Raw genomic sequence first — 25,038 nt, forward strand, 5'->3', positions numbered from 1 at the left:
TAGCATATCAGGCACAAAAAGTAACAACACTTATTTCTTGGCTAGAAAAATTCCAAAAGTGTCCCGCAAAATCAAACCCTCATGACTATGTAAACGGAACAATGAGCAAGTAATGGCTTCTGGAATGAAAGGAGTGAAAAAGAAAACGCAAAAATGTAAAACACCATAAAAATAAAACCTCTAAGAAAATGGCCTCTAAAACCTCTAAAAAATGGTATTTTTTTGTTCCTTCTGTTGCCACCTTATTTGGTATTTTTCCTCCCTATGTCTCAGTACATTGTACAGAATATTAAATGGTGCCATTAAGAAGTACAATTTGTCCTGCAAAAATTAGGACTAGTGGATGGTGGGGGTGTTTATATATAAAAAAAAACCCCCTCAAACAGGCACCCAGTTTACTTTATTCTTCATTGAAAGTAATGCCTCCATAGTATCTCATGCATTGAAATATGGTAAAATTTTTGGATCCTATTGATGTGGATCAAAAAATCCAGCCATGTATGTGTAAGGCCGTACTTTAACAGAATTGTATGGAAGACAATGTGAATAATTTTATAATACTTTATTAAAATAGAAGAAATTAATACAAATAAACAGATGTAAAGTTCAACAATTTCCATTAGCATTGAGCAGTAAAAACTGGAGTTTTCAATGAAAAGGTGATTTTTATAGGTGAAATGTTACTAAAATGACATGCAGCTATAAACTTGTGCACTGAATACACCTCTTGGTCTGTCATTTTGGAAAGGCAAAAATGTTTAATTTACAAACTGCCCTGAAGAGGGATTGAGTGAAACTTCTCCAAGACAATCCCTTACCCATACCACTTTCTGTGATGGATTTTCAGTTCTCCATACTGGCAATGTTGTTTGAGACAACCACCCAAAATTTCATTAAAAAAGGTAGGTCTTGTAAGGAGGGCAAGTCTTAGAGATTTCACTGTATATTCATGCAAATGGTTTTTAAAGTATTTTTTACCCAATGCCATCTATTTCTTAAAAGGTAGTGTAAATGGGAAACTCTGCATTAAATTCTTACTGCAATGGGATCCATATTCCACTTAATATGGATGGTGTATACAGTGGCCAGGCAAATTAAGTGATGATTAAAAAAAATCAACTATAAGAAATGTTTACAAGCTAACATGTTAATGAACTTAGCGGAATGTACTTTTTTTCTTTAGTCACTTATGTTCCATAGGAACAAGTGCCTCCAGAAGTGTCCATATTAAAGGGGTATTCCCATATTCATAATATGCCTGAGAGAGAGTTGGCACTTGCATCTGTCCTAAATTCGGCCTTGGTATTAGCGTCAGTCATTGTATAGGACTTCAAAAAACAGCAGAGAAGGCAGGCTTTATGTTGGGCTGTACAGGTGTATTAAGAGACTTGTGCGTGCGCTGACTTTCACTTTCAGCTGCAACACATATGTGGCATACCCTATGGCTATAGCTATAACTGCCAATATAGGAATACCCCTTTAACCAAAGAGCACTCCATATAAAACAAGAGGATGTTTAGCTTGTTCTTTCAACACACATTGCAATTCCCATACCACCCCCAATACACAGAGCAGCAACTCCTTTCTTCCCACCAGTTCTTTCTAAAGCATAAAGAAGAGTGACCAAAATTCGACAGCCAGACATTCCTAGTGGGTGGCCGAGTGCTATAGCTCCTCCGTTGATGTTAACCTGTAACATAAACCAAATAAAAATCTTTAGTATTCACTTGAACAGATTTTACTGACTATTACAGTTTTTAGTAAATGACACTGAAAATGTTGGGGGGAAATTTAAAAGTAATTTTCGCTGAGCCTGTGGTGGCAAAATTTGCACCTAATTCATCAAATGTCACACAATGACCTTTAGATTAGCTGCATCTAGAAGTCTGACATTTCTGTTCTGAAATCCCAAATTTTTTTTAAAAGTGCTCCCTGCTTTGTGGTTTTATGCCAGTATTCTGGAATAAATCCCCCCAACCACCAAAAAAAAATAAATTGGGACTTTTCCATATCCATTTCATTTTTGTGAGAGTTTCATCCCTCCTGTTACACAAAGATGTTACTAGAAGTTGGACAACCTTGAAATCTAACAAATATTGGGTCTTACTGTGTCTACATCAAACAGATCTATGCACCTTAATAAAGCTTTTGGTAGTTGATCACCAGAGTGCGACAAAGTGACTGGACTTTCCCCTTTTAGTGACTAAACACACAATACTAACCTTATCGGGGTTCAGTCCTAGCTCTTTAACACAGGCTAAGGCTTGAGCTGCGAAAGCTTCATTTATTTCGTATACATCTACCTCATCAAGGCTCCATCCCGCTTTCTCAACCTGCAAGAGGCAACAAGAAATTCATACAGCTATATATTAGTATGTTATTAAAATCAGTTGTATTACTGGGTCATATTTTGATAGTTAATGTTAAAGGGGTTGTCCCATCACAAGGATCCTATCTATACTGCTTGTTAATGTGGATGTAAGACTTTTCCTAAATACACTGCTTCAGCAAAGCTGCTTTGTTTTTCCACTATCTTACTTTATTCAATTTTTTGTGGCCACAGCCCTGACTTAGCTGCTCAAAAGTCAAGTGATGTATCTGCTGCTTTCAGGGGGAGGGAGGAGGGGCTAAGTACACGGGAGTGAGCCTGTGTATCTAGCTATTCCTGTGTCTACACCACGTGACCTAGCTTCCTGTTAGCAGATAGGGGAGAGGAGCTGCTTTCATTTCTTCTGTTCTCCCAGTTATCAGGCTAGCTAATTCAATTGTGTTCATTATGGCAGAGACAGGCAGTCTCTGTATGTAACACAGAATGGAGTTGCTGCTGCCTGTACTTCATAGTCCAATATGGGTGGGCGGAGCAGCACAACATACGGGGTATTATCTGCCCCTGTGTGCTAATAGGACAAGCGGAATTTTTAGTTAGCATAATAAAATGCAGCCTAGCTCCCTATAAGTAGACCTAGAGCCCTCCCCCTTGCGTGTTTTTTTAACAAGTGATGTAATACACAATATTTAGGGAGGGAAAGCTTGTGCTGCTGTTAGGACTAAGGGAAAACAGATTATCTACATAATCCTCCATTCCCTTACATCCCCAACAGCAGCACAACATACAGGGATTTGACAAGTAATACCCCTAGGGAGGGTCATTTTACAGCCTCAAGAACCAGGCTTCAGTAGTACGGGATGACAATCTATAATGGCGTACAAAAGTTAATTGAGATGACCAGGCGGTTGCTGCACATATTTGTTCTAGCGGAAGGGCTCTACTCTCTGCCCAGGAGGTGGAAACTGTTCTTGTGGAGTGAGCCTTTAGAGAGGTCGGAGGTGGTTTCCCTTGAAGCTCAAATGTTAGTTTGATAGTCTCTTTAATCCAGCGGGCAATAGGTGCTTTAGAGGCCTTCAGCCCTGTTTGCCGGCTGTACTAACTAGAAGATGCTCGGATCTTCTAAAAGCTCTGGAACGGTCCATGTAGATCTGTAGACAACGCACCACATCTAGCTTGTGCAATCTCTCTTCCTCAAGAGAGGAAGGATCCGGAAAAAAAGTTGGCAGAACCACCAACTGAGAAATTCTCCACAGAAGGCACCTTTGGCCTGAAAGTCGGAAGAAAGCGAAGCTGCAGTAAGGGAGGGGTATCTTCACGTCTATTACTGTTTTTTCCATTTGTTAAGGAAACTTACCACTTTCTTAATAGCAGGTATTGGTCCAACTCCCATAATAGATGGATCCAAACCAGCTTGAGCAACACAGACTATTTGTGCCAAGGGTAAGAGTTGCCTGCGCTGTGCTTCAGATTTCTTCATAAGCACTACTGCGGCTGCTCCATCATTTATACCTAAGAAGAAATGTTTAGTTTTATTTTCAATAATCACTGATGTAAAACTGAGACAAATACGTCATCATGCGACAGACTTATTACATTATGCATCCCTCATTCTGCAGATGTAGTGACTAGAGATGAGCGAGTAGTATTCGATCGAATACTTGTATCAGTCGAATACCACGCGGGAAAAATCCATTGAATTCAATGCAAAAACCTCCTCGTGCTCCTTATTATGCTACTTCCGGAACTTGGAGGATCCAAGCTGTCGAACTTTGGTTTCCATGGAACTGGAACAACATTCCCATTTTTTCCCATAGACTATAATAGGATTCAATATTCGAACGAATACTACTCGCTCATCTCTAGTAGTGACCCATCTTATTTGTTGACTATTTCTATGCTATATTAAATAAATGGGGCAGTATGACATATTTGCTGATCTACATACTGCGTATGGTGCCTCACAATTAACCGTTTCCCGGGTGTTGAATATTTAAATATGGAGGGCATTAACCCTCTTGATGCCTTGGTCAGAGCTGGCTGGCTGAAGCACCAATTTGGTGTGGATTGCCATCCCCTAGAAAGAGATCCATTGAAGGCTCCCTGACTTGTCTCCGATACACTTCTATTGCAGGTTGTGCTAGGCAGCCTATAATAGTCATAGGGATTTCACAATACATTGTATTAATGATCAGACCTCCTGGGGTTTAAGAAACCTAGGGGGTCTAAAAATAAAAAAATAATAATGCAAAAAAGTTCAAAAGCAGCGGCACCGTTCTGTGAGGAAGCCTGATGAAGTGCATTTAGCACGAAACGGTCGTCGCTTCATTTCTTCTACATTCCATCTACCCTACCCCCGTCTGTAAATGCTGTTCAAGTGCCTATTTTTATGGAAGATTATTAAAGTTTGGTGAATTTTACTACTGCCCTGATTTTTTTCTATTTTTTTGCACTAAAAAAATAATAATTTTAGATCGCGCCCGCGCCCCCCTTTTTTGCCTAGTTGACATATAAAAATAAATAAACAGAGTAAAAAACAAATACATTAGGTATACCAGTGTCCGAATATGCGAGCTTATATCCCTGTGTCCGGTCTACGAACTTGTAAAAATTAGAGATGAGCGAACACTAAAATGTTCGAGGTTCGAAATTCGATTCGAACAGCCGCTCAATGTTCGTGTGTTCGAACGGGTTTCGAACCCCATTATAGTCTATGGGGAACAGATACTCGTTAAGGGGGAAACCCAAATCCGTGTCTGGAGGGTCACCAAGTCCACTATGACACCCCAGGAAATGATGCCAACACCTCTGGAATGACCCTGGGACAGCAGGGGAAGCATGTCTGGGGGCATCTAACACACCAAAGACCCTCTATTACCCCAACATCACTGCCTAACAACTACACACTTTCCACATTCAAAAAAACCTCTATCAAAGTGGGAAAATACCTGGAAACCTTCTTTACTCCCCAAATGGATGGACACAAACCCCAATTTAAGCTCAACAAACAGTAACAACCACCCCTTTAAATCACGTTCCCCATGACAACCACAAATGGAATAGGCAATGGGAATTCCAAAAGCCCTCACCCTTAACTGTCATTTTGAGTGTGTGAGTGTGTGTGTGTGTGTGTGTGTGTGTGTGTGTGTGTGTGTGTGTGTGTGTGTGTGTGTGTGTGAGTGATGTGGTAAGACCTTCCAAAATTCACTTTTCTAGCCCTTAACATGAGCCCTTCCAAACAAAGTTACATGACCTTAAGCTGAGCTACCAGCAGAGATTGAGGCCCTTGGCATGAGTAGAGCCTTGCACCAGCAGTGTTTTTGGCACTTAGGGTGAGTTGAGCCTTGTACCAGCGTGTGTCCCTTAACATCAGGCGGGCCCTAAGTTCTGCGCTTTGCACAAAAGTTCCACATTAACTAGGCTGAATGGTACAAAGATTAGTAGGCCCGAGAACCAGGAACAGGTCTTGCAATGGCTGTCGGATAACGCTTAAAGCACATTGTCCACCAGCCAGTCAGCCTCTACCTCCTCTTACCCAACAGTCTTGTCCTCCTTCCACCCAAAATTCCCAATCTTCCCAGAACAATAACCCCAACTGTCCCTGCTCCCCAGAGCTTTTCTCCCTTCCTTTGACTGTACCGCAACCTGCCCCTCCATTTCGCGATTCCACGGACCTAACAGACGAGTATCTGTGTCCAGATGCTCAAACACTAGAGTCTCCTCCATTCCATCTCCGGTCGATTTGGTGGCGGATGACCAGCAACCCACCCTCATCGACGACGATGAGACGCAGTTGCTGTCAGGGCAGCCAGTTGACATGCGCATTGTGCAGGAGGAGGAGGCGAGACAGGAGTTGGAAGAGGAGGTGGTGGACGACGAGGACACCGACCCCACCTGGACAAGGCAGATGTCAAGCTGGGAAAGTAGTGTGGATGTTGAGGCAGGTGCAGCACCAAAAAGGGTAGCTAGAGGCAGAGACATGTCCAGAGGCAGAGGTCAGCTGCTTTGCCGAAGCCAGGCCAGACCCGGAATGTCCGAAGATGTTCCCTTTTGTACCCAGCCCAGAAAAACTCCCCCATCGAGGGCACATTTCTTGAAGGTGTAGAGTTTTTTCAAGGAATGCGCCGAGGACAGATATAGTGTCGTCTACACAATTTGCCTCTCGAAATCGAGTAGGGGCCCTGAGAAGAGCAACCTGTCCACCACTTCAATGCACCGTCATTTGGAATCCAAGCAATGGAATCAGTGGCAGGCAGCAACGGCAGGACAAACGTCGCCCGCCGTTCATGCCACTGCCTCTGCTCACAGTGCTGGCGATGCACTCCAGAGGACGAGCCAGGACATCACTTCATCTGCCTCCGCCACTTTGTTGACTTCTCCCTCATCCTCCCCTGTTTCTGTCTTATCTCCTTCTCCTGCACCATCAAAGGCACCATCAGGCGCTTCTTTACAACAACCCACCATCTCTCAGACATTGGAGCGCCGGCAGAAATACACCGCTAACCACCCACCCACGCAAGCCTAGAACGCCAACATCGCTAAACTGCTGGCCCAGGAGAGGTTGGCGTTCCGGCTTGTTGAAACTCCCGCCTTCCCGGACCTGATGGCAACTGTGGCACCTCACTATGCCGTCCCTAGCCGTCTCAACTTCTCCCGGTGTGGCGTCCCCGCCTTGCACCAGCACGTGTCACTCAACATCAGGTGGGCCCTTAGTTCCGCGCTTTGCTGCAAGGTCCACTTGACCACCGACACTTGGACAAGCGCCTGTGGTCAGGGATGCTGCAGTGCTTATCTTTAATGACAGGCAGGGTGAATGTGGTGGAGTCTGTTCCCCGGGTGCAAACTGGGGTGGCCTATCTCCTCTCCCAGGCCAAAATTCATGGCAGGAGTAGACTGAAACCCTACGACGCTGCAACCTCCACCACAGCTACTAGCGGCAAACGCTAAAACACTGGTGTGGGGAGACGTCAGCAGGCGGTGCTGAAGCTCATCAGCTTGGGGGACAGACAGCACAGTGCCTCCGAGGTCAGGGATGCCATCCTGGCTGAGATGGCATTTTTTTTTCCCTGCTACACCTGGGGCCTGGCATTTTTACGCCTGTGATAATGGCTGGAACCTGGTAGCGGCTCTGGAGCTTGCCAGCCTCCAACACGTTCCATGTTTGGCCCACGTCTAACCTAGTGGTGCAAAGTTTTTTAAAAACATACCCAAATGTACCGAAGCTACTGTTGAAAATGCGGCGCTTGTGCGCCCACTTTTGCAAGTGCACAGGAGTCGCTGCTAGCCTAAAAACACTCTAGCAAGGCCTACATCTGTCCAAACACAGGCTGTTGTCCGTCATTCACACATGCTGAAACCCTACAATACCATATCTTGAGCAGGGTGTGTGAGCTGCACAGACCTTTGATGGAGTTCCATCTACAAAACCCAAGGGTTCCTCAAAGTCAGCAACCAAAGTTTCGGCACCATGAGTTTCCAGGGGTGGCAGAGTTATGGCTAGGGGAAGAGGCATGGATAGGGATGATGTCTAGGGGCAGTGTGGATGTGGAGGCAAGCTAAGCAGGAAAAACTGGGGGTACAAGCTAAGGCATGGACTGGGGTGATGTCTAGGGGCAAAAGCAGTGTGGATGTGGAGGCAAGCTAAGCAGGAAAAACTGGGGGTACAAGCTAAGGCATGGACTGGGGTGATGTCTAGGGTCAAAAGCAGTGTGGATGTGGAGGCAAGCTAAGCAGGAAAAACTGGGGGTACAAGCTAAGGCATGGACTGGGGTGATGTCTAGGGGCAAAAGCAGTGTGGATGTGGAGGCAAGCTAAGCAGGAAAAACTGGGGGTACAAGCTAAGGCATGGACTGGGGTGATGTCTAGGGGCAAAAGCAGTGTGGATGTGGAGGCAAGCAAAGCAGGGAAAATGGTGGCTAGAGGCAAAGGGATGTCCATAGGCAGCAAGGGCAAAGATGCAAAACTCTCCCGTTTCAAGAATTTTCCTGACTTGTTTCCCCACAAAACATTCCTGGGAGGAGGGCTGAAACACCACCCTCCTCCTCCTCCGCTGTTAGATTTACCCCAGCTACGAGCTGAAAACGCTGCAACACTGGTGTGGGGAGACGTCAGCAGGCTGGGCTGAAGCTCATCAGCTTGGGAGACGGACAGCACACTGCCTCTGAGGTCAGGGATGCCATCCTGGATGAGATGGCAATTTGTTTATCTCCGCTGCCCCTGGGGCCAGGTTTTTTAGCTTGTTGGAGGGCTCTGGAGCTTGCCAGCCTCCAACACGTTCCATGCCTGGCCCACATGTTCAATGTAGTGGTGCAATGATTTTTAAAAACATACCCCAAATTAGCTGAGCTAAGGGTGAAAGTGCGGCACTTGGACACCCACTTTCCCAAGTCTACAGTACCTGGAGCTAGCCGCAATACACTCCAGCAAGGCCTACATCTGCCTGAAGCACCTACTGTTGTGCGAGGTCACCACACGCTCTAACCCTAGATACCGTATGTTCAGCAGGGTGTGTGAGCAGCAGAGACCTTTGATGGAGTACCAGCTACAAAACCCAAGGGTTCCTCAGAGTCAGCTCCCTCACTTTCTGCACCATGAGTTTCCATGGGTGGCAGACTTATGGCTAGAGGCACAGGCATGGATAGGGGTGATGTGTAGGGGCAAAAGCAGTGTGGATGTGGAGGCAAGCTAAGCAGCAAAAACTGGGGGTACAAGCAGCCGGTGACATCATCACTGACAAGCACAGCTGTCTGTCAGCTGACAGGCTGACTTTCACCAAAATGAACAGACAATGGATAGACTCATCATATACATGTCAGTTACATGACAAATTTAGTGCAATTTGCAAGTCCAAGATGGTTTGGAGATCTGCGGAGAGGAATCTCACCACCTCTTGCGGGTGCCATCATTTGGAAGGCAAGCCCTGGGCTCAGTGGGTGAGAGCAAGCGCAGGATAATCGTCGTTTGGCCTGGCGGCCACTGCCTCTTCCACTGTTGACAGGGCTGGCGCTGCAGTCCAGACCAGGAGCCAGGACACCTCCACATCTGCCTCTGACACTTTGGGGAGTTCACCCTTATCCTCACCTTTTCCTGCCATTTCTCCTTTTGCCCGCGCCATCATGCGCCTCTTCCCAGCAACTCCCCATCTCCCAAGCCTTTCATTTCATGCTAAAGTACAGCGCAACCCACCCACATGCCCAAGGCTTCAACGGCCTCATCTCAAGAAATCTGGCCCAGGAGATGTTGGAATCCCGGCTGGGGGACACTCTGCCCTTTTTGGGCAGAGTGTCTACTGCGCCACCGCACTGTGCCGTCCACACCAGCACTTTCCCCCAAACATGAGGCGGTCCCTAAATTCAGCGCTTAGCCCTAAAGTTCCATGTGACCAGTTACGAATGGACAAGTGCATGCGGACAGGGACGCTACCTTTCAATTTGGGCACAGTGGTTGAATGTAGTTGAGGCGTGGACCGGGTCGCAAAATGTGGTGGCCTGACTTGTCTCCCCACACAACATTCCTGGGAGGAGGGCTGAAACACCACCCTCCTCCGCTGTTAAATTGACCCCAGCTACGAGCTGGAAACGCTGCAACACTGGTGTGGGGAGACGTCAGCGGGCCGTGCTGAAGCTCATCAGCTTGGGGGCCAGACAGCACACTGCCTACAAAGTGAGTCATGCCATCCTCGATGAGACGGCAATGTGGTTTTTGCCACTGCACCTGGGCCCAGGCATGTTGTCATGTGTGATAATGGCCGTAACCTGGGATTGGCTCTGTAGCTTGGCAGCCTGCAACATATTCCATACCTGGGCCACGTTTTTAACTCATTGCTGCTAATCTTTTGAAAAAGGTACCCCAATGTTCCTGAGCTACTGGTGAAAGTGTGGCGCTTGTGCGGATAGTTTTTAAAGTGTATAGTTGCCGCTGCTAGCCTCTATGCACTCCTACAACGCCTGTACCTGCTGGAACAACGGCTGTTGTGCGACGTCTCCACACTGCTGGCACTAAACATATCATGTGTTGAGCAGAGTGTGTGAGCAGCACAGACCTTTGATGTAGTTCCAACTCCAAAACCCTCGGGTTCGTCAAAGTCAACTCCCTCAGTTGCTCAACCATGAGTGGCCATGGGTGGCAGACTTATGTGAAATCCCATCCCATCCATTGCACTGGACACGAAACATTAGCATGCGCTCAGCACAACTTCGGATATGGCAGATGCGTTAAGCAGGGTGCAGGGTACAACACAGACCAGGCCCGAGCACCAGGAACAGGTGTTAGAAATACTGCAGCATCTGCCATTTCCTTCCAATTTTGGGGTTTTGGACCCGCCACCGACTTGTCTGGACCTAAGTGGGGATCATGAGACACAGTTGCCATCAAGGCAAGCTGTGGTCATGTGCGGTTTGCAGTAAGGGGGCAGTGCGCAATTGGAAGAGGAGTTGGTGGATGACGAGGCCACCGACCCCACATGGACAGGGGTGATGTCTAGGGGCTAAAGCAGTGTAGATGTAGAGGGAAGCTAAATCAACAAAAAACCTGGGTAGAAGCAAAGGCATAAACTGGGGTGATGTTTAGGGGTGAAAGCAGAGTAGATGTGGAGGGAAGCTAAGCAGCAAAAACAGTGGGTAGAAGCAAAGGCATGCAAAACTCTACCCTGTTGGAAGACTTATTCCTAGGTCTGGAACACGTTAATGGCCCCCCTGGACAAATTACTGCCACTCAGGGGCCTAGTGTCACCAGGAGGGACAAGTATAGGCGCATGTTGTGGGAATACCTGGCCGACACCAGCTCTGTCCTCTCCGATCCCTCTGTGCTCTACAGCCTAAACTTATTTTCTCATCTTTTTTTCTGAACTGCACATCTCTTGCCTGCTTCCTTTGGGATCTTAGAAATGGTGGTCCACTTCCACAGATGGTAACTTCAATAGACAGTGTAACGGGAGTAGCTGAGGGATCGCTGTCTTAACCACTTTTTGGCACAAAATTAACTTCCAAAGCCAAATATGGTGCAAGTATATGATGCAAGGACACCTACACACCTATCTCTGACACATTGGGGAGTTCACCCTCATGCGCCCTTTTGGCCTGCACCATCATGCGCCTCTTCCCAGCCACTCCACATTTCCCAAGCTTTTCATTGCAGGCAGAAGTACAATACAACCCACCCCCATGCCCAAGCCTGTAACAGCCTCATCGATAAACTGCTGGCCCTGGAGATGTTGGTGTTTGTTTATGCTTCTGGAGACCCAGGCCTTCCGTCAGCAGACGGCAGCTGGGGCACCTCCCTATGCTGGGCCTAGCCGTTACTACTTCTCTTGGTGTGCTGTCTCTGCCTTGCGCCTGCATGTGTCCCATAACATCAGTCGGGCCCAGAGCTCTGCGCTTTGCTGCAAGGTCCACTTGACCACCGACACATGGACAAGCGCCTGTGGTCAGGGATGCTGCAGTGCTTATCTTTAATGACAGGCAGGGTGAATGTGGTGGAGTCTGTTCCCCGGGTGCAAACTGGGGTGGCCTATCTCCTCTCCCAGGCCAAAATTCATGGCAGGAGTAGACTGAAACCCTACGAAGCTGCAACCTCCACCCCAGCTACTAGCGGAAAACACTGTAACACTGGCATGGGGAGATGTCAGCAGGCCGTGCTGAAACTGATCAGCTTGGGGGACAGACAGCACAGTGCCTCCGAGGTCAGGGATGCCATCCTGGCTGAGATGGCATTTTTTTTTCCCTGCTACACCTGGGGCCTGGCATTTTTGCGCCTGTGATAATGGCTGGAACCTGGTAGCAGATCTGGAGCTTGCCAGACTCAAACACTGTCCACGCATGGCCCACGTTTTCCAACTTGTTGGTGCCATGTTTCTTTGAAACCTACACCATTGTGCCTGATATACAGGTCAAAGTGGGGCCATTTTCGTAAGTGAGAACTAGCCTCTGCTAGGCAGAAAACATTCAGAGCACACTCCTCTCATCTTCGCACCGTTGGCTGGCGGAGGAAGACGAGGGGGTTGGAGTGGCATCTGATGTCCCTATCCCACACGAGGCTAGAGGGTGCACTTCAGTGCATCCCATTGCTTCACCACAAATGGTGTGAAGGGGAGTGGAAAATGGAGGAAATGGAGAGTGACCCTTACAGTTGGGGCCAGCAAAGGCATGCCAAGTAACACACTGGCACACATGGCTGACTTCATCTTGGGTTGCTTTTCAACACATATTTCACATCATGAAGAACAAATAATACTGGACTTTTTCAAGCCTCGAACCCCGGTCTAGGTCTAATGTCTGTTCCTTTCTTATATTAGGGGAGAGGGAAAAAAAATTACTTCAGTGATACGTTTAGCGTACATAGACTGACTATTAATGTGTATCCCACTTAGTGTTGTTAGGGTTACACACCGTCACAACCTGGCTAAAGTTTCTATAGCTGTTAATAAAGTCAACATAACTTTACGGTATCCAAAAAGACAGCTGGTACCGACAGAGAGCAAGACAAATGTCACCCAAAGCTGTGAGCTCTGAACACCCACAGTGACTTTGGCGTCATCATCATTATAAGGGAGCGGGTGGTAATAAATAACTTGGCAGTGCCTAAAACCCAAAAAGCTTATACAACTATATTTACATTAAGATACACAAATGAAACTTTTCAGTAGCATGTCATGAGACAAGCTGATAAGCTCTTCCTTTGTGCAGTGCTATTTGAAAGTTAAACGCTGCCTTTATTTTAATTCTGGAGAAGGTGCAGACATTAGATTTAGAACATGTTGTCTTCATTGTCCAAATCCTCTATATAGGTAACGTGTTTTTCGGGCCGAGCTGTCTGGGAACGAGCTGGTGCAGCACTGACAACCTGGGTGAATATGGCAAGAGCCTGAGATGTAGGGTGAATGAATCCCCAAATTATTTGTGGAATTCCCAGTGAGACAATGGCACTGTATACCAGTATTAAAAATTGTGGGTGCACATAACCCCCATATATTCTTTGAATTCCCAGTGAGACAATGGAACTGTATAGCAGTAGCAAAAATTGTGGGTGCACGTAACCCCCATATATTCTTTGAATTCCCAGTCAGACAATGGCACTATATACCAGTATTAAAAATTGTGGGTGCACATAACCCCCATATATTCTTTGAATTCCCAGTGAGACAATGGAACTGTATAGCAGTATTAAAAATTGTGGGTGCACGTAACCCCCATATATTCTTTGAATTCCCAGTCAGACAATGGCACTGTATACCAGTATTAAAAATTGTGGGTGCACATAACCCCCATATATTCTTTGAATTTCAAGTCAGACAATGGCACTATATACCAGTAGTAAAAATTATGGGTGCACATAACCCCAATATATTCTTTGAATTCCCAGTGAGACAATGGCACTGTATACCAGTAGTAAAAATTGTGGGTGCACATAACCCCAATATATTCTTTGAATTTCCAGTCAGACAATGGCACTATATACCAGTAGTAAAAATTATGAATGCACATAACCCCAATATATTCTTTGAATTCCCAGTGAGACAATGGCACTGTATACCAGTAGTAAAAATTGTGGGTGCACATAACCCCAATATATTCTTTGAATTCCCAGTCAGACAATGGCACTGTATACCAGTATTAAAAATTGTGGGTGCACATAACCCCCATATATTCTTTGAATTCCCAGTCAGACAATGGCACTGTATACCAGTATTAAAAATTGTGGGTGCACATAACCCCCATATATTCTTTGAATTCCCAGTGAGACAATGGCACTGTATAGCAGTAGCAAAAATTGTGGGTGCACGTCACCCCAATATATTCTTTGAATTCCCAGTCAGACAATGGCACTGTATACCAGTAGTAAAAATTGTGGGTGCACATAACCCCCATATATTCTTTGAATTCCCAGTGAGACAATGGAACTGTATAGCAGTAGCAAAAATTGTGGGTGCACGTAACCCCCATATATTCTTTGAATTCCCAGTCAGACAATGGCACTATATACCAGTATTAAAAATTGTGGGTGCACATAACCCCCATATATTCTTTGAATTCCCAGTCAGACAATGGCACTGTATACCAGTAGTAAAAATTGTGGGTGCACATAACCCCAATATATTCTTTGAATTCCCAGTCAGACAATGGCACTGTATACCAGTATTAAAAATTGTGGGTGCACATAACCCCCATATATTCTTTGAATTCCCAGTCAGACAATGGCACTGTATACCAGTATTAAAAATTGTGGGTGCACATAACCCCCATATATTCTTTGAATTCCCAGTCAGACAATGGCACTATATACCAGTAGTAAAAATTGTGGGTGCACATAACCCCAATATATTCTTTGAATTCCCAGTCAGACAATGGCACTGTATACCAGTATTAAAAATTGTGGGTGCACATAACCCCCATATATTCTTTGAATTCCCAGTCAGACAATGGCACTATATACCAGTATTAAAAATTGTGGGTGCACATAACCCCAATATATTCTTTGAATTCCCAGTCAGACAATGGCACTGTATACCAGTATTAAAAATTGTGGGTGCACATAACCCCCATATATTCTTTGAATTCCCAGTGAGACAATGGCACTGTATAGCAGTAGCAAAAATTGTGGGTGCACGTCACCCCAATATATTCTTTGAATTCCCAGTCAGACAATGGCACTGTATACCAGTAGTAAAAATTGTGGGTGCACATAACCCCCATATATTCTTTGAATTCCCAGTCAGACAATGGCACTGTATACCAGTATTAAAAATTGTGGGTGCACATAACCCCCATATATTCTTTGAATTCCCAGTGAGACAATGGAACTGTATAGCAGTAGCAAAAATTGTGGGTGCACGTAACCCCCATATATTCTTTGAATTCCCAGTCAGACAATGGCACTATATACCAGTATTAAAAATTGTGGGTGCACATAACCCCCATATATTCTTTGAATTCCCAGTCAGACAATGGCACTGTATACCAGTAGTAAAAATTGTGGGTGCACATAACCCCAATATATTCTTTGAATTCCCAGTCAGACAATGGCACTGTATACCAGTATTAAAAATTGTGGGTGCACATAACCCCCATATATTCTTTGAATTCCCAGTCAGACAATGGCACTGTATACCAGTATTAAAAATTGTGGGTGCACATAACCCCCATATATTCTTTGAATTCCCAGTCAGACAATGGCACTATATACCAGTAGTAAAAATTGTGGGTACACATAACCCCAATATATTCTTTGAATTCCCAGTGAGACAATGGCACTGTATACCAGTATTAAAAATTGTGGGTGCACGTCACCCCCATATATTCTTTGAATTCCCAGTCAGACAATGGCACTGTATACCAGTATTAAAAATTGTGGGTGCACATAACCCCCATATATTCTTTGAATTCCCAGTCAGACAATGGCACTATATACCAGTAGTAAAAAATGTGGGTGCACATAACCCCAATATATTCTTTGAATTCCCAGTGAGACAATGGCACTGTATACCAGTAGTAAAAATTGTGGGTGCACATAACCCCAATATATTCTTTGAATTCCCAGTCAGACAATGGCACTGTATACCAGTATTAAAAATTGTGGGTGCACATAACCCCCATATATTCTTTGAATTCCCAGTCAGACAATGGCACTATATACCAGTATTAAAAATTGTGGGTGCACATAACCCCAATATATTCTTTGAATTCCCAGTCAGACAATGGCACTGTATACCAGTATTAAAAATTGTGGGTGCACATAACCCCCATATATTCTTTGAATTCCCAGTGAGACAATGGCACTGTATAGCAGTAGCAAAAATTGTGGGTGCACGTCACCCCAATATATTCTTTGAATTCCCAGTCAGACAATGGCACTGTATACCAGTAGTAAAAATTGTGGGTGCACATAACCCCCATATATTCTTTGAATTCCCAGTCAGACAATGGCACTGTATACCAGTATTAAAAATTGTGGGTGCACATAACCCCCATATATTCTTTGAATTCCCAGTGAGACAATGGAACTGTATAGCAGTAGCAAAAATTGTGGGTGCACGTAACCCCCATATATTCTTTGAATTCCCAGTCAGACAATGGCACTATATACCAGTATTAAAAATTGTGGGTGCACATAACCCCCATATATTCTTTGAATTCCCAGTCAGACAATGGCACTATATACCAGTATTAAAAATTGTGGGTGCACATAACCCCAATATATTCTTTGAATTCCCAGTCAGACAATGGCACTGTATACCAGTATTAAAAATTGTGGGTGCACATAACCCCCATATATTCTTTGAATTCCCAGTGAGACAATGGCACTGTATAGCAGTAGCAAAAATTGTGGGTGCACGTCACCCCAATATATTCTTTGAATTCCCAGTCAGACAATGGCACTGTATACCAGTAGTAAAAATTGTGGGTGCACATAACCCCCATATATTCTTTGAATTCCCAGTCAGACAATGGCACTGTATACCAGTATTAAAAATTGTGGGTGCACATAACCCCCATATATTCTTTGAATTCCCAGTGAGACAATGGAACTGTATAGCAGTAGCAAAAATTGTGGGTGCACGTAACCCCCATATATTCTTTGAATTCCCAGTCAGACAATGGCACTATATACCAGTATTAAAAATTGTGGGTGCACATAACCCCCATATATTCTTTGAATTCCCAGTCAGACAATGGCACTGTATACCAGTAGTAAAAATTGTGGGTGCACATAACCCCAATATATTCTTTGAATTCCCAGTCAGACAATGGCACTGTATACCAGTATTAAAAATTGTGGGTGCACATAACCCCCATATATTCTTTGAATTCTCAGTCAGACAATGGCACTGTATACCAGTATTAAAAATTGTGGGTGCACATAACCCCATATATTCTTTGAATTCCCAGTCAGACAATGGCACTATATACCAGTAGTAAAAATTGTGGGTGCACATAACCCCAATATATTCTTTGAATTCCCAGTCAGACAATGGCACTGTATACCAGTATTAAAAATTGTGGGTGCACATAACCCCAATATATTCTTTGAATTCCCAGTCAGACAATGGCACTATATACCAGTATTAAAAATTGTGGGTGCACATAACCCCAATATATTCTTTGAATTCCCAGTCAGACAATGGCACTGTATACCAGTATTAAAAATTGTGGGTGCACATAACCCCCATATATTCTTTGAATTCCCAGTGAGACAATGGCACTGTATAGCAGTAGCAAAAATTGTGGGTGCACGTCACCCCAATATATTCTTTGAATTCCCAGTCAGACAATGGCACTGTATACCAGTAGTAAAAATTGTGGGTGCACATAACCCCCATATATTCTTTGAATTCCCAGTCAGACAATGGCACTGTATACCAGTATTAAAAATTGTGGGTGCACATAACCCCCATATATTCTTTGAATTCCCAGTGAGACAATGGAACTGTATAGCAGTAGCAAAAATTGTGGGTGCACGTAACCCCCATATATTCTTTGAATTCCCAGTCAGACAATGGCACTATATACCAGTATTAAAAATTGTGGGTGCACATAACCCCCATATATTCTTTGAATTCCCAGTCAGACAATGGCACTGTATACCAGTAGTAAAAATTGTGGGTGCACATAACCCCAATATATTCTTTGAATTCCCAGTCAGACAATGGCACTGTATACCAGTATTAAAAATTGTGGGTGCACATAACCCCCATATATTCTTTGAATTCCCAGTCAGACAATGGCACTATATACCAGTAGTAAAAATTGTGGGTACACATAACCCCAATATATTCTTTGAATTCCCAGTGAGACAATGGCACTGTATACCAGTATTAAAAATTGTGGGTGCACATAACCCCCATATATTCTTTGAATTCCCAGTCAGACAATGGCACTGTATACCAGTATTAAAAATTGTGGGTGCACATAACCCCCATATATTCTTTGAATTCCCAGTGAGACAATGGAACTGTATAGCAGTATTAAAAATTGTGGGTGCACGTAACCCCCATATATTCTTTGAATTCCCAGTCAGACAATGGCACTGTATACCAGTATTAAAAATTGTGGGTGCACATAACCCCCATATATTCTTTGAATTCCCAGTGAGACAATGGCACTGTATAGCAGTAGCAAAAATTGTGGGTGCACATAACCCCAATATATTCTTTGAATTCCCAGTCAGACAATGGCACTATATACCAGTAGCAAAAATTGTGGGTGTATATAGCCCCAATTCTATTGCTAGGGGACTTGCAGGGTATTTCTGAGGTGAAGGTGGGGGGGCACACCGTTGGAACGGGGATTTGGGGTGTATATATGGGGTATACGGGAATACACTGTCAGTGTGTTCCATTCAGGATCCTGGGAAAGCTGGGTTGCGGCGATTGAGCCCGTCAGTGCCACGTTACACTGACAAGCTTCTCCCTGGAATTGAAGTTATATGTAAGCCCAATATATTCTTTGAATTCCCAGTGAGACAATGGCACTATATGGCAGTAGCAAAAATAGTGGGTGTATATAGCCCCAATCCTATTGCTAGGGGACTTGCAGGGTATTTCTGGGGTGAAGGTGGGGGGGCACACCGTTGGAACGGGTATCGGGGGTATATATCGGGTATACGGGAATACACTGTCAGTGTATTCCATTCAGGATCCTGGGAAAGCTGGGTTGCGGCGATTGAGCCCGTCAGTGCCACGTTACACTGACAAGCTTCTCCCTGGAATTTAGCTCTTATAAGAGCTGTTGGTTGTCTTCTCCTTCCTATCCTAGCCTGTCCCTGCCTACCAGAATCTAAGCCCTAGCTAACTGGACGGAAACCTCCGTCCTCGGTGAATTGCAAGCTCAGAATGACGCGAAGCTGGGCGGCGCTGTTCTTTTAAATTAGAGGTCACATGTTTTCGGCAGCCAATGGGTTTTGCCTACTTTTTTCAACGTCACCGGTGTCGTAGTTCCTGTCCCACCTACCCTGCGCTGTTATTGGAGCAAAAAAGGCGCCAGGGAAGGTGGGAGGGGAATCGAGTAATGGCGCACTTTACCACGCGGTGTTCGATTCGATTCGAACATGCCGAACAGCCTAATATCCGATCGAACATGAGTTCGATAGAACACTGTTCGCTCATCTCTAGTAAAAATTTTATCGCTGTTTCACCTCTTGTAAAACTTTGAATAAAAATTCAAAGGTGTTAATAAAGTAATAAAGCCCCTCCATAAATGCATGACATGTAGAAATCGTCCCCAAAAATAGCAGATCAACTAGCTTACAGGTACTCGTGGGTACTGCCTACTCCTTCCTATATGTTTCACGGATCATTCGGCTAGGTAAGAACGGACCAAAGCCAATGGTGAGGCGTTCATCTCTTGCTATTTATATTGTCTTAGTATTCCCAGCAGTAATGTGTGCCTAGAAAAATGTACAGCAATATTGCATGATATCACATGTAACACATTTCTATGAGATTATATGTACTGGATTTTATGCAAAAATCATATTGCATGATGTCTCCATGGAAAAGACAACCAAGAACTATGTATTATCAGAGTCATAGCGGCATCCATCTGTGTTGTACTTTGCAAGGATTGTGTAACAAGAAGAGTACCTTTAAAGTTGTGCACTCTATGTATCCCACATTGGTATATCTTTGAGGCTACCTTACCTCTCCATGTAATTCCTGGGATGCTGCACTTGTCCAAATATTTGATGACTTTACCCATTATGCCCTGTGGTGTTTGCTCTTGCAATTGTTAATACATTTATATTTTTGAGACTAAAGTTGTGCACTCATTGCAAATATTATTTTTGTTTAGTTACTTCTATTCCAAAACTTCTTTGCTGAAACCAGTGGCGTAACTACCGAGGTAAGAGGGGTAGCAGCTGCCACAGGGCCCGGGACATTAGGGGCCCGGCGACAGACTGCTGCGTTTTTTTCCCCCTTAGCCGGCTGGAGCTACTCTGGGGTCTTCAGCGGGCGTTGGTCAGTCGGTGCGGGGGCGTGTTTGGGTTATGGAAAAAGTTCGCCACGGGGCCCCGCCGGTCCTAGTTGCGCCACTGGCTGAAACAATACCATATTATGGGTATTGGCCCCAAATTGTGAATTCATGACTGGTATTAACATCATTCCTAACCTGAGGCATTAGCTGGAGTTACAGTGCCAGTCCCATCCTTGACAAAATAGGGTTTCAATTTTGCCATCGCTTCCAAACTGCTCCCATGTCGAGGAAATTCATCACTTGTTACGGTCACTGGGCCTGATGTACATGAAATAAAGTGAATACAGTTAGATTTTGTTTTGCAGCATGTACAAATTTAACACATTTACTTTTTAAATTTGTTTTTCAAATTGAGTTAGAAATATGGATGCTGTACGGGATGCTGAGACAATCATGCAGTATGTATGGGATAGTTGGAAATGGAATCACTTGAAGAGGACCTTTCATGATGTTTGGGCACAGGCAGCTCTATATCTGCTGGAAAGCCGACAGTGCCCCGGGTAAAGATTTGTGAACCGGGTAAAGAGCTATCGGTGCCATTACCGTAGCTCTTTACAGTCAGAAGGGCGTTCCTGACAGTCTGTCAGGAACGTCCTTCTCCACAGCAGCGCCTATCGTGCTGTACAGTGTGAGCGGGGAGGAACTCCCCCTCCCTGTTCTCACAGTGGTCGTCCATAGACGAGTATTATCAGGAGGGGAGGGGGCGTTCCTCCCCGCTCACACTGTACAGCACGATAGGCGCTTCTGTGGAGAAGGACGTTCCTGACAGACTGTCAGGAACGCCCTTCTGACTGTAAAGAGCTACGGTATCGGGACCGATAGCTCTTTACCCGGGGCACAGATCGGGAAAGCGGACAGTGCGCTGAATTCAGGGCACTGTCAGCTTTCCAGCAGTATATAGAACTGCCTGTGCCCAAACCCATGAAAGGTCCTCTTTAAAGGGGTATACCCTTTTTTAACCTGTTATTTACTGCCTGTTGACTATATAATTCTGGGCGGTCAACTCCTAACTCTGCAAGGATGTACCTGTACATTCTTGCAGAGTTAAGCAGCTGCAGAAACAGAGACGTCTATTCCAACATTCAAACCTCCCAGAGAGATGGCAGGGAAAGGTTACTTGCTGTATACACAGTTATGGGGGCACCATGATGCAGCTCGGCTTCTGGTCTGGCAATTGCATTACCTGCAGCTGTGGGCAATGTATCAACCCCAATTACAGGTTTTAGCCTTGGTGATACAATAATATGTATCAACTACATAAATAATAACCATGACAGAGATATAAATAGTTTTAAACATCTTTCAGTAGCACTTTGTCTGTGATCGGTGTCAGCACTGATCGTAGCTGTTAGAGGCAGGTGCTGGCTGTATTATACAGCCGATATCTACAGTGTTTGGAAATAGCCCTCTCCATACACTTCTTCATGCCTAATCATGTACATGATTTTGCATGAAGGGGTTAAGGAAAAACGCCTTATACACATGACTGTAGTGGATTTACGGTCCATAAATACTGATCTGTAATCCACACATAAACATGTGCAACAAAAACTGCGGACATGTATATGAGCCCATAGTCTGAGTCCACACTTTTATCCACAATTGCTTATAATAAAGTTCCAAGATCAACACTATTAACTCTACTGCTTCATACTGCTGCTTACCTTTCCTTGAGGGAACCTCAACAGGTATAATCTCTTTGTCAAAATACCCTGCTTTTTGTGCAGCTTCAGTCCTGTTCTGTGATTGGACTGCAAGCTGGTCCTGCTCCTCTCTGGTGATATGCCACTGTTTGGCCACATTTTCAGCTGCAAAAGCAACAAAGGAGAAAGTTAGTATTAAAAATAATTACATAATATGTTGACCCTTTAAAGTAAAATTTTCTTACCTGTTACTCCCATATGATACTTGTAAAATGCATCATTAAGGCCATCACACAGGATACTGTCTTGCAATGATACATCACCAGCTTTCACACCTGTTCGCATGTGGACTAGGTGAGGAGCCTAGAAATAAATTTTACATAGTTGAGAATTTATTTACCTTTATAATGGCTACTGTTTCTGCACAAACTATGATAACTGGTGATATACTGGTGAACCTGCATTCGATACAACAGACTTGTGTAATAGCATATCACACTTAAAGAGGACCTTTCATCACCTCCTCCAAGTCCAGCTGTTCTCATCATTTAATAGAATCATACCCCTTGTCTGACACTGCCCACATGACAATAGAGAGCCTGAGCAGAATATCAGGCACCAAAACTAACAGCACTGATTGCTCGGAAATGGTGGGAGTCCTAGAAGAAACACCAACTGTGCTGGAAGCAGTGGAGTGGCACCTATTAATATATGCAGTGGAGGTGGTCAAAGTTCCTTCTTTACCATTCCTTTTGCCACCATCGATGGCTTTGGCTCAAAAAAAAAAAAAAAAAAAATGCAGCAAAATCTGCAAAAAACCCCCAAAGAAGCTGCATTTCAGTCAGCACGGTGGCTCAGTGGTTATCACTGCAGTCTTGCGGCACTGGAATCCTGGGTTTGAATCACGCCTAGGGCAACATTTGCAAAGAGTTTGTATGTTCTCCCAATGTTTGCATGGTTTTCCTTCCACACTTCAAAGACATGCTGATAGGGAAAAACAAACAAACAAAAAAAAAAGCTTAATTTCCACAGAGCCTAAAGCTCCCCATACACAAGTTGTGCATACATGTTTATGAGGGGTATCATAAGGATAGCTGTTGGCCAAAGAAGCGTTTGATCCACAACCATATAAGGTGTATGGGCAGACATCATTATTCCCAACCAGTCACAAGTCTAGCAGTAAGTAATAAAGTACTTTATCACTAGTGCTTTCCTTACTTCTGGCTGGTTTAAGTGAGCACATTGGATATCTGCTTCAAAAAGGCTCTATGTTCAGCTTTAGAACCCTCTTTTCCCTTTGTGGAGTCTTGTTCACATCAGGTTTTTTAAACATTTTTTTTTCTATAAAGAAATCAATAAGAAAACCGCAAAAAATGGTCTTCATGGGACACATATTGTATCCTTCATGGTCTCTGATCTCTCTCTCTTCCTATTTTCCCTTTATCCTTTCCTGTTGTCTTGCATGTCTCAGATGTTTGTCCCCTTCTTCCACTTGCTGCAGTTTCTCTCTTTTATGTTATTTTTGTATCATTTATAAAACTTTAATAAAAATTACGGTTTAACAAAAAAGAAAACCACAAAAAAATGAAAATAAATAAATAGTAATAATAATATGTAAAAAAAAAAAAAAAAAAAGAGTCTGTCACTGGAACAGTCATTACTGAACTTAAAGGGGTTGTCCAGGCAAAAACGGACAACCCTTCTAAAGTTTAAAAGGGCCACGGGCAGTAAAAATATATATACTCAGCTGTCCCCGTTAGTCCAGTGTCCTCCAGTGTTATGCGCTCCCGGCGTTATGCTGAAACCGCTGATTGGTTTCAGCGGTCACATGACTGCTGAGCCCAATCAGTGAAGGGCCTGAATGTCACTACCTGTGACATCACGGATCCTCTTCCTGATGCACAACTCCAAGAGACCTGGGAGAGAAAACGAATTGGGACCCGCTGGACAACACCTGGGACCAGTGAGGATGTTTTTTTTTTTTTCTTACTGCTCCCAAGATATTTAAACTTTAAAAATTTAGCCTGGACAACCACTTTAAGGAAAATTCAGAGACAGGGTTCATATGAATAAAATATTTAGTTTTTTTTTCTCCTTTCCAATTGTTGCTTCTTTTGCTTAGGCTAAGATATTAGCTTTACTCCCAATATACTAATGAGCTCTCATCTCACTATAGAGATTTCCAGCACATGGTTTCTCCATCCCTCTCTACTTTAAATGACACGCACTACCTGGCGCTGTTAGTCATAGCAGAGAGGTAGCTCTTTGGTGCAATGAGAGCAATGCTGAGCAAACAACTGAATAACATCAGGAAAAAAGCGAATATCTTTGTAATGGAGGCACCAATCCAAAAGCAGAAATCTGACCGTCATTATAGTTCAGTAGGTACAATTCTAGTCACAGGCTGCCTTTAAAGATGCCAAAAAACCTTCTTTGGTGAAGCCAGCCTAAAAGGGAAGGAATATCCATAAACGCTCATCCAGTATAGAAACAATTTTCTGACTTTAATTTGGAGACCAGTGGGGAAATTCCTTTTGATCTACTTATTGGGCACTTCTCATGGGCACTTCTTCTTATTTGCCCATAATTGTCCTCTACTCGTCTGAGTTACAAAGGTCACTTCATACATTAAACCTTATACAGAAGGAATATGGCAACAACCTTGCACCCAGACATGGTCAAATGACTCTTTATAAATTTTAATATCTAAAGTAATTTACAGGAATGGACACACAATACTGTTCCTTCATAATACACTAAAAATAAGTGACCAAATTCTTACCTGACTCATGTTCTCCATACCACCAGCCACCACTATATCAGCTTCCCCAGTTAGTATAGATTGAGCACCAAGGCCAACTGCCTTTAAGCCTGACCCACAGATCATCTGACAACTCCAGGCTGGAACAGAGTAAGGAATCCCAGCACCCACACTGGCCTGTCGAGTAGGGTTCTGTCCAGTACCTACAGAAAGCAGAAAGACAAATGGTTAACTATATGAGACGATTTTTCACTGACAACCAATCCACATAAGGCCTTGTTCACATGCCAAAATCATTTCCACACAGTCTGTACAGCAGCCTTTTTTGCATATGTCATCTGT

General features: G+C 44.1%; 1 protein-coding gene across 1 annotated transcript in view; it reads right to left on the reverse strand.

Moving 5' to 3' along the window:
* Nucleotides 1-604: 604 nt before the first annotated feature.
* Nucleotides 605-25,038, reverse strand: part of ACAT2 (acetyl-CoA acetyltransferase 2) — a 29,481-nt gene continuing 5,047 nt past the window's right edge. The window contains exons 3-9 of the mRNA XM_075267718.1: nucleotides 24,718-24,899; nucleotides 22,181-22,298; nucleotides 21,957-22,100; nucleotides 20,428-20,550; nucleotides 3,684-3,838; nucleotides 2,223-2,333; nucleotides 605-1,690 (exon numbers count right to left, since the gene is read on the reverse strand). Of these exons, the coding sequence (XP_075123819.1) occupies nucleotides 1,517-1,690; nucleotides 2,223-2,333; nucleotides 3,684-3,838; nucleotides 20,428-20,550; nucleotides 21,957-22,100; nucleotides 22,181-22,298; nucleotides 24,718-24,899 (1,007 nt within the window). The 3' untranslated portion in view covers nucleotides 605-1,516. The remainder of the gene's footprint in view (nucleotides 1,691-2,222; nucleotides 2,334-3,683; nucleotides 3,839-20,427; nucleotides 20,551-21,956; nucleotides 22,101-22,180; nucleotides 22,299-24,717; nucleotides 24,900-25,038) is intronic.

Source organism: Leptodactylus fuscus, chromosome 3 (assembly GCF_031893055.1).
Source record: "Leptodactylus fuscus isolate aLepFus1 chromosome 3, aLepFus1.hap2, whole genome shotgun sequence".
NCBI lineage: Eukaryota > Metazoa > Chordata > Amphibia > Anura > Leptodactylidae > Leptodactylus > Leptodactylus fuscus.